General features: G+C 44.1%; 1 protein-coding gene across 4 annotated transcripts in view; it reads left to right on the forward strand.

Annotated features, from left to right (window-relative positions):
* Positions 1–15,640, forward strand: part of LOC148521554 (ras association domain-containing protein 4-like) — a 251,148-nt gene that overhangs the window by 185,663 nt on the left and 49,845 nt on the right. For all 4 annotated transcript variants that reach the window (XM_088474964.1, XM_088474963.1, XM_088474966.1 and 1 more), the window contains one exon: positions 3,706–3,851. In XM_088474964.1, the coding sequence (XP_088331090.1) occupies positions 3,706–3,851 (146 nt within the window). The remainder of the gene's footprint in view (positions 1–3,705; positions 3,852–15,640) is intronic.

Consider the following 15,640-nt stretch of genomic DNA (forward strand, 5'->3'; position numbering starts at 1 on the left):
ACCCGTTCGGTGGGCGGGCTGGGGGGTGGCTGCCCAAACTGAGGCATTCTGAGGGAAAGCTTGCCGTTTGGGGATGGCCCCACTGACATCACGAGTGATGTCAGTGGAGAGCTTCCGGCTCTGTTAGAGCTGAAAGCTCTCTGGGGCTTGCGATGAACGAGACCCTACCACAAGGGTCTCGTCGCAAGCCCGATGGTCGCGATGGTCTTGACCATCGCGACCATCATCATGACCGCTTGCTATAGCTGTGGGTGGTCACCTACAGCTATGCGAGCGGCCAGGAGGCTGCTCCTAAAAAATACAACACCAGCCCTGATTCAGAGCGAGTGCTCGCTTTTTGTGAGCGCTTCTGAATCAGGCCCAGTGTGCAGATAGTTCATTGTTTTTATTAACGTATAATGTTGCTGTATATACAGTAAGAAAAACAATGAACTATCTGCACACTGGGCCTGATTCATAGCCGCTCGCTCTGACAGATTGCTCGCTCTGAATCAGGGCCGGGCTTTTTTTTTTTTTTTGGAACGGCCTCTTGACCGCTCGCATAACTGTGGGTTACCACCCACAACTAGAGCAAGCGGCCATGATGATGATCGGGCTTGCGACAAGACCCTTGTGGTAGGGTCTCGTTTATCGCAAGCCCCAGAGAGCTTTCGGCTCTAACAGAGCCGGAAGCTCTCCACTGACATCACTTGTGATGTCAGTGGGGCCACACCCAAACGGCAGGCGTTCTCATGGGAACGCCTCAGTTTGGGCAGCCACCCCCCACTCAACATCAACAGCTCGCCCCCTTTGGTGCGAGACCCAGAGCGACTGAGTGCACGTCGCTATCCAGTTCTCACGCATGCGCACGACGGAGCCGGCTCCGTCATGCGCATGCGCTGTGGGCCACCATCGACCCGGTTGCGAGCGCAACCTCTGAATCAGGCCCACTGTTCTCTAGAATGCTATTGTAGGCTGTATCATTAAGATCAGCAAGATACTGTATATACAGCAACATTAAACGTTAAGAAAAACAATGATCTATCTGTAACAAATTAACAAAAAAAAAAATAGTTGAGGGGGGCTTATTGGTAGGAGAATGGTACAATACATTAAATTCTCCTTTTTGGGTAACAATTCAGTTTTATTGAGTTCATTTATCATACAATTGGATCTGATATTGTTTGACCGATTTCTAGAGACTCATACATGAAGTCCTAGCTTGACTGTGAGCATATTATGTATTTAACATGATTAAGATTTGAACACTATAGATGCATGTGCTTTTAATTGTGATGTTCGTGAATACCTTGTGTTTATCGATTATTCTGAGAGTCCACATATGTTATTGCTGTGCAAAGCCATAGTTATTTTTTTACTCTACTAAGAATACTCTGCCTCATTGGGGTCATGGGGCATCTGGACAGAATATTATGCTCTTAATGCTGGGTACACACTGGCCGTTCAGACATATCGCATTGGCTGTGCTGCGCAGCCAATGAACAGATATGTCTGCAGACATATGTCCATCGGCAAGTGTGTATGGGCGATCAGCCGATCGCCCATACACAGGGGTGCAGAGAGGGGGGGGGGCGCGAGCAGGTACTACTTATCCGGGTCCGGCACAGCTCCCCATCCACAGCAGTCCAGGACACGCTACTGTGTGCTGGGCTGCACTGAGAGACTGTCCGAGGCTGCTGAAGCAGGAGCCCGAGCAGTCTCCTATGCGAAAGGGGGGAGCGATCACGCTGATCGCGCCCCCATTGGCTGTGCACCAGTCTGAGGGGCACACAGCGCCCCCCTCCCCAGCATCGCAATTTTTTTTTCTTCTGAAGGGGGTGTGACCACGCCTTCCGCAATTAGGACACACCCCCTACCCGCCCCCCAGCCACCGGGACCCGCTGCAGCATGCAAATTGCTGGATTGCCACAATCGATTGCTGATGTATGGGGGCCTTTAGACATTCATCCTTTTGGACCATAGAGTCCAGCAAGTCTCCACTCTGTTGGTGAACTGTATCCCACTGTTGATTCGTGTTCCATAATGTAATTGTTTTTATATGGATATCATTTTTAATAGTCACTGTAGTCACATAGAGTATGTTAAATGTTATTTAGAAGTATAAGCTTCTATTAGTATTTTACAGGTCAGTGCAGACTGAGCACAAACACATATAAACTCCTGTGTTTGTTTTTGTTTATTTTTGAAAAAACTAGCTCCTAGTGTTTTGCTGCTGCTGCTGCTGCTGCTACATATTTACTTTACCCAGTGTCAGCTCCAAGGTCTCTGAATTTCCCCCTTTTTCACTACGGTCGGTGGCTACAGTCAAGCTGATTATGAAGTTACTTTGCCACATATCTTGTCCAGCAGCATATGGAAAATATAGACTTTGACCTGTTACTATGATAATAAGCAATTATTTTCTTAGCTACAAAACTTTAAGTTTGCACAAGTGATAAGACATAAGTGTAGTACACCAACTTAGTACAAGATAAGAAATAGGCAGTGTGTTTAAGCCATCTGGCACACACTAGCAAATAAAAAACATACACAAATCCTTGATTTGAATACAAATAAGATTAATACATTGACATGCGAGGTAGTTACAAAGTCGACGGTAATGGTGCAGTCAGTTGTTGACAGGAGTACTAATGTTATATAAAGCAAATTAATGGTGTTGACATTATAACTTTAAACAGGATAATAAAGCAACAAGTTTATGGTTATAATGCCGACATTGTTAACATGCTTTGAACATCATTAGTACTGCATTCTTCTGTCGACACAAGTGGTGACAAATCTTATGTATCCCATAGACCTATAAACCCACAACTGCCAGCAAAGTAATATAATCTTAGCAAAACTACATAATGCAGATTCTGCTCATTGATGAGACATAGGGCCGGATGCAATTAGCCGTGGTAATTAATGGCTAATTGCACTGCGGGGGCTATTCAACTACAGACCGCAGCCTGCGCTTAACGTGGATTTCATGTTGAGCCTGAGGGAGGCTCTGACAGAAATCTACGGTAAGTTCCCTTATCGCGGGTGCTGTAAATGCGTTAACCCATAGCCCTTTTGGTTAACATGCATTTGGCGCAATTTTACTGCGCGAGGAAAAAGGGATTGTAATTAAATAGCCTCGGCCTTACCCTAGGCTACCCCCTAGGCCATAGTCTGCACTAACTGTAACCTATAATCACCCTAATTGTTGAATGCAACCGAGACTACAGCTGATTGTGAATATCCTCTATATTCATGTCTATTGGGCACTTCTAAAAATACTGGTTTGAGTCCCCTGAATAAAACAAAATTTCCGAATACCATTCTGCATAGACTGAAATTTATCGCACAGACGGCAAAGACTATCCATACAATAAATGCAATTCATAAAAAGCATGAATACATGTTTTCAAACAACCATACTTAGGTTAGTTTTTAGTAATAAAGAGCTCCTTATTTCAAAAGCACATGTATATTCAGCTGCTCATTGAAATCACATCTCAGGCGCATTGCTTATTCATATCTGTTCTGTTTTCTCATTGTATTTCTATGGTCTTCCTTGGCTTTGGGGTTATTGTAGAGATATGTCCACAGCACTGTGACACCAATCTGATAACCGAGAAAGTTAGCCCTGTGCAATTAATACTATAACTAATGGAAATGTATGTGAACGGTTTATACTTACCTGAAGGTGCTTATGGTGCTTCTCCCTCATGTTCTCAGGATGGTGGAGAGCTGGTGGTACAGGGACTTCTAAACATATCGTGGGGTCTGCGGCGCCCGATCAGACTACAGATGCACGATGTCAATGAACGCATATGTTTTAGCTCTTCTGCGTCCTGGATCAGAGACTCACAAGACCAATACAGGTAAGGACCAGTGTGGTGCAGGCCTGCAGAAAACACAACCATCATGTTGTACACTCACACATGATAGACCGTGCATAACTGTCACTTTTATTCTCCGGAGAGTTTTCAGTTTCACCTCTAGAAATCTATATGCAGGTGGTTGTATGGAATTGGCGAAAATGTAGATCTTTTAACAATATATTTACTTAGATTTCATCTACAGTAAATACTGGTTACTTTACTAGAGCCAAGTAGTGTTTAAGATCTTGATGCCTTGTACCTATTTTAAGGTTCAAATGAAGCTGGTATTAATCCATAAATTTGGTTCCTGATAGTGGTGTAAATTCATCCCAGATGCCCGCAGGCAAGTTATAATTTGGTGCCCCCCCCAACTTTTCTTCAATTACACCCCCCCCCCCCCAGTACTAGTCTATGTGGAGGTGGGTTCTTTGAGTTAAATGATGGATTTCATTTCTCAGTTACAACTGATATATTATAAGGAATATTGTCCCCTTGTCTTGGCAGAAATAGGCATTTGCTTTTCCTTCAAAAATGTTACATTTCATGAAATAGGATTGAAAAAAAAAAAAAAACACTTAAACCAATGTAATTTCAAGTTCTTCTTGATCACAATATCATTTAAAGTCTGTTTTATGAACTTTGCCAACATGTGAATGCCACATCACAACCCTGTTCCGCCTCAAATTGTAGATATGTTTGGAATGAGTTTGACTCTACATTCTCACATTTGTGTGCGCTCATTTTCTGAGTATGCGTGATGTGAAGTCATGCACGATACGATACACTACACAAACTGGTATACTTTCAGCTGTGCATCACCCCCCAAACCTCTAGGCAATGTGTTTCATTCTGTTACTAGGAGATGACAATGGACACATGAAATAGTCTGGCACAACAACCACTGATAGGTAGTCAGTTGGAAGTGTTCTAAAAACACACAGTTCCTACTAGTACAAGGAGATGACATTGTAAACAAATTAAACAGCAACACATAACATACAGGTTTAATTAAATATACATTTCATACTTATAATACAAGATGGCTTTAGACTCAAATGAAATAGATTGGCAGAGCGGTGGCAGATATGCTGGAAGTTTAATAAGATAGACTGAAAGACCAAGCACAGTATTTCATGCCTTGTCTGGCACATATGCAGTCAGCGATTTGTTTATACAGCATATGTATGAATGTATGGATCCAGGGGATCCATCAGATTTTCTACTTGCTTCTAACTCAGAATTAGGCCCACTATCTATATAATAATTGGTGATGGTATGTCCTGAGATGGACATGAGCAAGGGGAGTGCACTCCCTCCATGCCAGCGACAATGGATCCGTATCACTGGTTTCATTATTAAAATAAAACGTCACAAGCAGTTGAGACACCAGTCGCTAGCAGCTACCACTGTCTGGAAGTAGAATTATTTTTACTGGTGTCTATGATAGTAAAAAATATGTACGGCATAAAGAGAGCCAGATTTGATATGCAACTTCCCAGTCTTAAATATAGGATTGTGACTGCCATTGAATTTAAGATTTATTAATTAATTATTCATATTATATTTATGTTTAAAAGCTCTATGTCCTACCCCACCCACTCTCCTTAGGAACATACCTGAATTTTTGTTGTTGTTTTTTCTTATTCACAAGATAGAATTGTTTCTGTTGTCTTAGAGTTTTTTTTTTTTTTTTTACGTTTTATTGATGCCTACACACAAATGTGTATTTTGCAAATAGGTATAAGCATTGGTGTAAACCAGGTGCATACATCACTGGTGCTGGCCTGAATGCACCTTGCAATATGTATGTCTCTGTATATAGGCAAAAATACAGTACATATTTCTGCCATCATCTTGATCAGAAATTATGCCCAATTTGCAACCAAATCTCTAGACCCAAATTCAGTAACTACTCTACCAATTGCAGCTCATCTCTGTAATCCTTCTAAAGTGCTGAGAAACTTCAGCTTCCATACCATACAAAGTCATGTGACCTCTAATGTAATGATATAACTTCAATCCACAACCATGCAAATTATGGCTAAATAAATTGGTATTGCACTTATTCAGCACAATCTGTCATGCTTATTTCTCATATTTGAAAATCTCAATGCATATACCAGAGGTTCCCAAACTCCGCCATTACAGTCCATGTTTTAAGGATTTCCATGCTTGAGCACAGGTGACTTAATTAGTATCAGTCAATTTGATTTAACTATCTGGACTCAAGCTTGGATATCCTTAAATACTGGACTGTAATGGCAGCGTTTGGAAACCTCTGGCATATACTATGAATTAACATAATGTCCGTTTGCTATTATAGTTTTTAATAGTGATTTCCAATAAAGCAAACTTGGTGATCATAACGGACACAGCTGCATTGATGCCACAGTATCGTGTATCAAATACACTATGGCAATTGTAGCAATTTTTACACTCCCATAATACTTGGGAGTGACATTGAAAACCTTTAAGACAGTTTAATGAGTAACTAGGAATTCATTTTACTGGAACAGTTCTATGTTTACTAAGTAAAAATAGAAGAAAAACAAACTCCCCTCCAGATGGTCCGGAAGTTGTGTCATTAACCTGCGCTACCAGCTCTCCATAAACAGCTGATCATACAGTGGCCACGTGAACGTCTTGCTTTATATCCCTAGCGAGCAGGCAGCCTGCGTGATCTTATTGTCACCCAGTGATTTACCCTTCATGCACTAATAGTGTTTGTGGTTAATGTTATGCGCTAGTTTAACCCTCAGACTACCTGAATGAAGAAATGGCTGTGCCCTGATTTGTGACAGTAGCTTGTACTCTATGAAGAAATGGAATAAACAAATTGTTTGCTTAAAGGCAACATAGGGGCTTAAAATCAGCCAACACAGACAAAATGCATTGTATAGCACTTGTCATAGTGGCAGATTGGTTTGCAGTCTATCCAGGCCAAATATCAGACTTTCCCTTTTATTACAAGCAAAGTACTGTGTGTGTCTTGTATAAATAGTTCTCTTCCAACTTACTATGCAGGAAAGTTAGATGTCTTTACAAAACCACTGAGACATTATTTGACTTCACTTACAAATATAAAAATGACATGCACAGCCAATACAAAACGGCAAGAAAACCGAAGTAAAAACTGACTCCATAGTAATGACTCCCTACTGGGAGATAATTTACATATACTCCCACCAGCTACATAATAGTAACATCCCCCACTCATTACAGTAATGGTTCCAATACCCTACCACGCAGACATTAATAGTCTCACACACATACATTGCATTAATACCTTATCCCGAAACCTAGTTTGCTCTGCACAGCTTAAATATATTATATATATATATAATATATAATATATAATTTTTTTTTTCTTCCACAAGAGAGAGCAGAGAGCACTCACTAGGCTAGTGTTTCAACAGGAAAAAGTTCTTTTAATTTCTTACATCATAATACAGGTCGACGTTTCGGTCCCACAGCAGGACCTTTATCAAGACAACCAAGTGCCAAGAGCAGAAAAAGCAATAACTGACCACCACCACCATGTTGCCTTATATACCCATAGCCAAGGTTGGACACATCCCAGGGGGCGGCGCCAATCGTGCCAGGTATAATATCATCCTAATTGACTGCTCTAAACACTTACTTCCTCCATGCGGCTCCTATCCAGAATAGCACCATGCTGTTCTCCACATGAATCACTGTCAGCGCTAGCGCTGGTAGTCACGTGACTCAAAACCGGAAGTCACACTACCACATGTCATAGTTACACAAGCTTGCGTTCCATACTTTGGAACGCATATGTCACTTGACTCAGTAAAACCGGAAGTCACAGTACCACAAGCGTCACTTGCTGTCATAGTTACTAAAGCTTGTGTTCAATACCTTAGAGCACATAATCACTCAAAATAGGATAGACTCATAGCCCATATCACTTATTGGAGATTCAATAACTCCCTGCTCTGTTACTATAGACGGGAGCTGCTGTAATCACTTATGTAGCAACTGTACTTTTGGGGCTGTCCATAACCTTAAGCGGGTAACCATAGCAACATTATATAGACATTATCACCAAATCAAGTGACTAACAACATACCAGAACATACCACATATAACATATATATATAAAATATCCAATATACATTTTGGTCAACAGGTCCACAAAAAGTTAGTCACCATATAGATAACATAATGTCCTATGGTCATTAAGAGGCCTTAATACACTGAGTATTGCCACCTTATAGTGAAAAATTTATAGGAAAAATCATAAAAAAAAATGTTGAGGGGGGTTTACCTCAATTAAGCCTCTCGGCATCATTGTGCCCAAATGATGAATCCACTTCGCTTCTCTTCTTAAAAGAGTACGACCTCTATCACCGCCTCTAGGGGCTGGTGCGACCCAATCGATAATCATATATCGTAGTGCTAAGATTTGATGTTTCTCATTCAAGTAGTGTTGTGCCACTGGCTTATCAGATCCCCCAGTCGCATACGCCAATCTAATAGAGGATCGATGTTGCGACAACCGTTCCCGAAATGTCCGAACAGTCTTCCCCACATAAAATAAACCACATGGGCACACTAAATAGTATACCACATGGTCTAATAAACATGTCAAGTGATGCTGGAGAAAGATCCTACTCCCATTCTGTGGATGACAGAAATATTGACCTGTAATTAATGCTCTGCAGGTAGTGCAGCCCAGCCCATTATGTGTCACATTGTTTTTTAGGGAGTATATCTGGTCGCAGCAGAACATCTTTGAGATTCTGACCTCTTCTCACACTTAGCAGGGGGGGGATTTTTCGCAATTTTCTTGAAAGATGGGTCTGAGGAAACAATAGGCCAGTATTTCTTAATAGCCCTCTGCGTATGTTGTAGATTAGAATCACATTTAGCACTCAAGATCACCGTATTAGTGTCAATAGCCCGTCGGGTTGAATGATCCTGTATAAAGATTTTTCTCGCCCTGGTGAGGCATCTCGCAATAGTATTCATGGTATACCCACATGCTGCAAACAGATTACACAACACTCATGTAGCTGTATTTCTGCACGCTCAGGGACGGAATTATTCCATAGTACTCTAATGAACTGAGAGATTGATAAGTTTGACTTAAGTGACATTGGATCGTGGCTTGTAGCCCATAAGAGAGTATTTCTATTGGTTTCTTTTCTAAACAATGTATATTCCAGACCATTAAGTCCCTTGAAAATAGTGACATCTAAAAAATTAATTTCCTTACTGTCACATACATACGTAAACCGAATTGGGCTATCCAGCATATTCAAAAATGTCACCATTTCTGTAAAGGACTCAGTGCTACCTCTCCATAGGACAAATATCATCTATGAACCGTTAATAGTAAATTAGTTGATCACTAAATTTACTCAGAATATGTGTATGCTCATATTTATCCATAAAAATGTTAGCGTACGCGGGCGCTAAATTCAAACCCATAGCTGTTCCCGCTACTTGTAAATAGTACTCACCCTGATACATAAAGTGGTTTGATTTTAACACATTTCTAAGTAATGATAGAATAAGTTCAATGGGTGGACCATTATATGGGTCCACTAGCAAGGCTTCCCTCACAGCTTCAATGCCACTCTCATGTGGAATCAGTGTACAAAAAACTCACATCAAGAGTACCTAAGACACATTCAGTTGGTAAATCAATCAGGGTTCTTAAATCTGACAAAAAGTGTCCAGTGTCCCTTATATATGTATCAGTTGTTTTAACAAATGGCTGCAGATAATAGTCAACAAATTGTGACTGAAGAATATACCCCCTCGCCGAGATAATTGGCCTACCAGGTGGGGCAGTCAAGGACTTGTGCACTTTTGGGAGCGTACAAATAAGTGGACAAACCGGAAAGTCAACTTTAAGAAAAGATGCCACATCATAGTCAATCCACGTATGTAGTAATGCCAAATCAATCAAAGCATCTATTTCCTTCTTAATTCTAGGTACTGGATTAAAGTCAAGTTTACAGTAAGTGTTCTTATCAGACAGTTGAGTTCTGATATCCATCATCAGTGAAATTCTGTAGAACCACTGCCCCACCCTTGTCAGCATTCCTTATGACAATAGAGGTGTCATCTCTCAATGATTTCAGAGCTAACCGTTCTTCATGACTAATATTGTCAAAGAACCTATTACCAGAGTGTGCCTGTCTACAGTCTGAGGGCCTGACTCAGACCCGCTCGCGAGCGTAGGACGCTCGCAAGCGGGTCGATGGTGCCCTAATGCGCATGCGCACGACGGAGGGAGCTCCATCGTGCGCATGCGCGAGACCCGAATAACGACGGCAAAGCCGTCGTTATGGTTCTCGCACCAAAGGGGACGTGCTGTCGATGGTGACTGACAGCACGCCCCCTTTGGTGGGCGTGCCGGAGGCGTGGCTGCCAGACGGAGGCGTTCCCATGGGAATGCCTACCGTCTGAGTCCGGCCCCACTGACATCAGTAGTGATGTCAGTGGGAGTGATTTTGGCTCTGATAGAGCCAAAATCACTCCAGGGCTTGCGGAAGCGGGACGCTACCGCAGGGTCTCATCGCAAGCCCGATGGTCGCGATGGTCTTGACCATCATCATGGATGCTCGCATAAGCTGTGGGTGGTAACCCACAGCTATGCGAGCGTCCAAGAGGCCGCTTCATTTTTAGGGAAGAGGGCCCTGATTCAGAGCGAGCGCTCTGGTCAGAGCGTTCGGTTCTGAATCAGGCCCTGAATCCACTAGCCTGAGAAATGTTTTCAAACTTGGGTTAGATGACTGTGGATCAAAGTTGCTTGTTTTTCTAAAAGGACGTGCCCCTGGGTCTAACCTCCCCACATCCTTATTATCAAAAAACTCTCGCAGTCTTAATTTACGGCCCATCTTAAAATGGTCAATTGACCATTGAAAAGAATCAAATCTGCAACTTGGAATAAATGACAGACCCTTAGAAAGTAGAGCCATTTCAGCCATAGTCAATTGTCTATCAGATAAGTTGAAAATAAACTCCTTGCTCCTCTCCTCCCTCTGGGTCTGCCTCTGTTTCTCCCCCTCCTCGGGTGTGGTCTCTTATATCTCCTATAACTCCCCTTCTGGCTGATCTCGTACCTGGACCTAAAAAAGGGGACCCAGAAACTGGGAGGCTCTCAATCACCAGAACAATCAAATCCAACGAACATTTATTCAATACACCACACCATTTTACGCAGAAGGCCGGATTTCTGCGCCCAATGGTGGGTGTATTGCTGACCCTAAACCCACGGGGGATCTTTTTCTTTCTAAAATATTCTGATAGAAATTGCCCATGCAATACTAGATCCATCTCTCATTGTTTAAGACTATTCAATTTATGAAAACCATCCACCGGTGTCTGTAAGGGCAGTTGTTCAAACTCTAGTTGATCAAATAAGACTTTTTCGGCGTCATAGTCAGTGAGACTTACTTGTACACATTCTGCCTGATTTAGGGAGATTTCATCCAAAAAGCCAATACCTTGTGCCATATTGTTCTATAAGTGTACAATATGCAAATACATCCACAAATATACCACAGGAAACACTTAGAACATTAAATATTATTATACAACAGAACATAGACTACTGGAACCAGTTGACCACATAAAAAAAGTGTAAAAACTGACATATAGAAGAAAAATCTAAAAGTATCCAAAAGGCAATGGAAAGATATCAGTTCCTCTGTTTAAGACTTCTAGGTGTCACACGCTGCCCTGGAGACCCCAGAATCAGACCCCGTCTCCTACCTTTGCGGGTGCTGACCCGCGCTGTCTTCCGGCTCCATCGCTGTGCGCTGCTTCCCTCTCTCTCTGGCCGGTCTCCGCTGTCCTCTGGAGGGTCCCGCTGCTCTGCTGCTCCCACGCTGGCTCCTGCTGGTCGCTGGTCCCCGCTGACTTCTTCTGAGAAGCGCTGTCCTCCGGTCCATGGGCACGGCCATCTTGGATTGCCCATGTGACACACTACCACCAATGAGGAATCTTCTCCTTCTCTCTCAGCCTGTCAGCTCCCAGCGTCCACTATATAAGGTTCCCCAATGCTGACACAAGTTGCCAGTGCAACTAGTTTCCTAGTGAGCTTACCCACTGTTCTCCAGCCGCTCCACGTAGCCACCCAGCTACCAACGTCTACCCACGGCTATCCAGCCGCTTCACGTAGCCACCCAGCTACCAACGTCTACCCACGGCTATCCAGCCGCTCTGTGTAGCTTCCCAGCTACCAACGGCTATCCAGCTCCTCCACGTAGCCACCCAGCTACCAACGTCTACCCACGGCTATCCAGCCGCTCCACGTAGCCACCCAGCTACCAACGTCTACCCACGGCTATCCAGCCGCTCCACATAGCCACCCAGCTACCAACGTCTACCCAAGGCTATCCAGCCGCTCCACGTAGCCACCCAGCTACCAACGTCTACCCACGGCTATCCAGCCACTCCATGTAGCCACCCAGCTACCAACGTCTACCCACGGCTATCCAGCCGCTCCACGTAGCCACCCAGCTACCAACGTCTACCCAAGGCTATCCAGCCGCTCCACGTAGCCACCCAGCTACCAACGTCTACCCACGGCTATCCAGCCACTCCATGTAGCCACCCAGCTACCAACGTCTACCCACGGCTATCCAGCCGCTCCACGTAGCCACCCAGCTACCAACGTCTACCCACGGCTATCCAGCCGCTCCACGTAGCCACCCAGCTACCAACGTCTACCCACGGCTATCCAGCCACTCCACGTAGCCACCCAGCTACCAACGTCTACCAACGGCTATCCAGCCGCTCCATGTAGCCACCCAGCTACTAACGTCTATCCACAGCTATCCAGCCGCTCCACGTAGCCACTCAGCTACCAACGTCTACCCACGGCTATCCAGCCGCTCCACGTAGCCACCCAGCTCCCAACGTCTACCAACGGCTATCCAGCCGCTCCATGTAGCCACCCAGCTACTAACGTCTATTCACGGCTATCCAGCCGCTCCACGTAGCCACTCAGCTACCAACGTCTACCCACGGCTATCCAGCCGCTCCACGTAGCCACCCAGCTACCGTCTACCCACGGCTATCCAGCCGCTCCACGTAGTCACCCAGCTACCAACGTCTACCCACGGCTATCCAGCTGCTCCACGTAGCTTCTCAGCTCCTAACGTCCACACAAGGCTATCCAGTCTTTCCAAATGGCTTCCAAGCTACCACACCACTTCTAACAGTACTCAAATTCCCTATTAGTTCACTGCTTCCTCTCATGCGGAGGAACTTTATTAAACCAAGTCTCCTCCTGCGAGCGTCTGCGCCAAGTGATACAGGTCCAAGGCCCAGTCCGGGAACACAGTCTTTAAATCCCACGATTGTGACACTAGGACATTATGTTATCTATATGGTAACTAACTTTTTCCGGACCTGTTGACCAAAATGTATATTGGATATTTTATATGTATGTTATATGTGGTATGTTCTGGTATGTTAGTCACTTGATTTGGTGATAATGTCTATTTAATGTTGCTATGGTTACCCGCTTAAGGTTATGGACAGCCCTGTAAGTACAGTTGCTACATAAGTGATTATAGCAGCTCCTGTCTATAGTAACAGAGAAGGGAGTTATTGAATGTCCAGTAAGTGATATGGGCTATGAGTCTATCCTATTTTGAGTGATTAGGTGCTCTAAGGTATTGAACACAAGCTTTAGTAACTATGACAGCGAGTGACGCTTGTGGTACTGTGACTTCCGGTTTTACTGAGTCATGTGACATATGCGTTCCAAAGTATGGAACGCAAGCTATTGTAACTATGACAACGAGTGACGCCTGTGGTAGTGTGAATTCCGGTTTTGAGTCACGCGACTAACGGCGCTAGCGCTGACAGTGATGCACGTGGAGAACAGCATGGTGCTATTCTGGATAGGAGCCGCGTGGAGGAAGTAAGTGTTTAGATCTTAGGATGGTGCTTTTTGTTTTGTGACTAGAGGTCAGTCAATTAGGATGATATTATACCTGGCATGATTGGCGCCGCCCCTTGGGATGTGTCCAACCTTGGCTATGGGTATATAAGGCAACATGGTGGTGGTGGTCATTTATTGCTTTTTCTGCTCTTGGCACTTGGTGGTCTTGATAAAGGTCCTGCTGTGGGACCGAAACGTCGACCTGTATTATGATGTAAGAAATGAAAAGAACTTTTTCCTGTTGAAACACTAGCCTAGTGAGTGCTCTCTCTTATGGATTAAGACTGTGGCAACTTGAACTTTTCTTGTTGACAATGGGTTTGTTTGCACCCCAGCATTTGAATTATGGTGTAGTGTGTGCGGCTTCCTACCTCATATGTATATATATATATATGACAACTGAACCGGCACTCTGCTCCTCCAAATGTAATAATTGCCTGTGTGCCTTCCTTCTAGGCAGAAGAATAGATTCCACTGCCAGAGTAAATAACCAAAAAATCGTAGATGGCACTCGCAGGTCTTGATAACAACTAGTACATAAGGAGACAATCTACTAGTATGGAGTGCTATATATATATATATATATATATATATATATATATATATATATATATCAGCCTAGTGGGCAGCACACGTTTGAAGTAGTTCAAAAGTCCCGGCACTCGTTCAGACAATAAGTTGTCAGGTATTAAACCCTGTCGACTTATTGTCTGAATATATCAGAGTGCCGCCGCTCTGTCTATGTTAATATATATAACAAAAACCCAGTCTAGCGTGCAAAGCGCTTGTCACCCACACAGATTTATATTTATCTCTGCATAGGCTCATACACTGAGAACGCTGCAGAAGGTTTAATGGGCCGTTGGCACAAGCAGCAGAGTGTTGGGGGGGGGGGGGGAGCTTTCAGTGTACCGGGCCCCAAGATTTCTGTTGCCGGCCCTACCCGGGAGTGATAACTGTGGCAGTGTGGGCTGTGGCAGACAGGCAGTAAAACATTCTAGTAAGTCTGTGTCTCAGTGTCTGACTGTCTGTCAAGTGCAAGCCAAGCCCTATGAGGGTGGGGTGGGGTCGTTGTTGCTGGGGGTAGGTGCTGTTCTAGATGTTTGTGTCTGGACCCCTCGCACTGATATATGTAAATTTATGAGGCCGCTATATTATATGAGCTTGCGACTGTCTATGTAAATGTTATCCGCATTCAGGGCCTGATTCAGAGCCGCTCGTAAGCGGCCGCTCGTTCGTTCCGACCGATGTTCACACAACTGCGCATGCGTACGGATTTTAATACGCATGCGCGAACCAGTCAGCGCGGCCGAAAATCGTGTGCTCGCTAAATAGCGAATGCCTGCTATTTTTAGTGACAGAATGAGGCGTTTGTGGGTGGTAACAGGGGAAGGTGCTTGAAAACGAGTCTCCTATGCCAAAGGGGGGGTGAGCGATCATGCTGATTGCTGTTCGCCGGGCTGAGGGGCACACATCGCAAATGTTTGCTTTTTTTTTCCCTGAAGGGGGCGTGGCCATGCCTTCTGCGATTAGGCCACGCCCCCTACCCACCCCCAGTCCGACCAGCTGCAGCATGCAGATGATGGTCGTTCAGTATGTATGAACGACCATCATCTGCAGATATAGCTAACTTCTTTTGCGAATCTAAACCATGCTTGCACCAATTTTCATGTACCCTAAATAAGCTGGGACTAGTTATTTTAAACAATAAAAACCTGCTAAATGCTATTCTTCACCACTTGTGCAAAGATGCCAGTTAGCAGCTATTGAGCATTTAAGTATCCCAAATAGCTTCAGTAGGGCTTTTCGGGGGCATCTACATTGATCCCCAATGTTAGTGCATCTTTTGGGGGGTGTC

This window comes from Taudactylus pleione, unplaced genomic scaffold (genome assembly GCF_031769625.1).
Source record: "Taudactylus pleione unplaced genomic scaffold, aTauple2 ptg000157l, whole genome shotgun sequence".
NCBI lineage: Eukaryota > Metazoa > Chordata > Amphibia > Anura > Myobatrachidae > Taudactylus > Taudactylus pleione.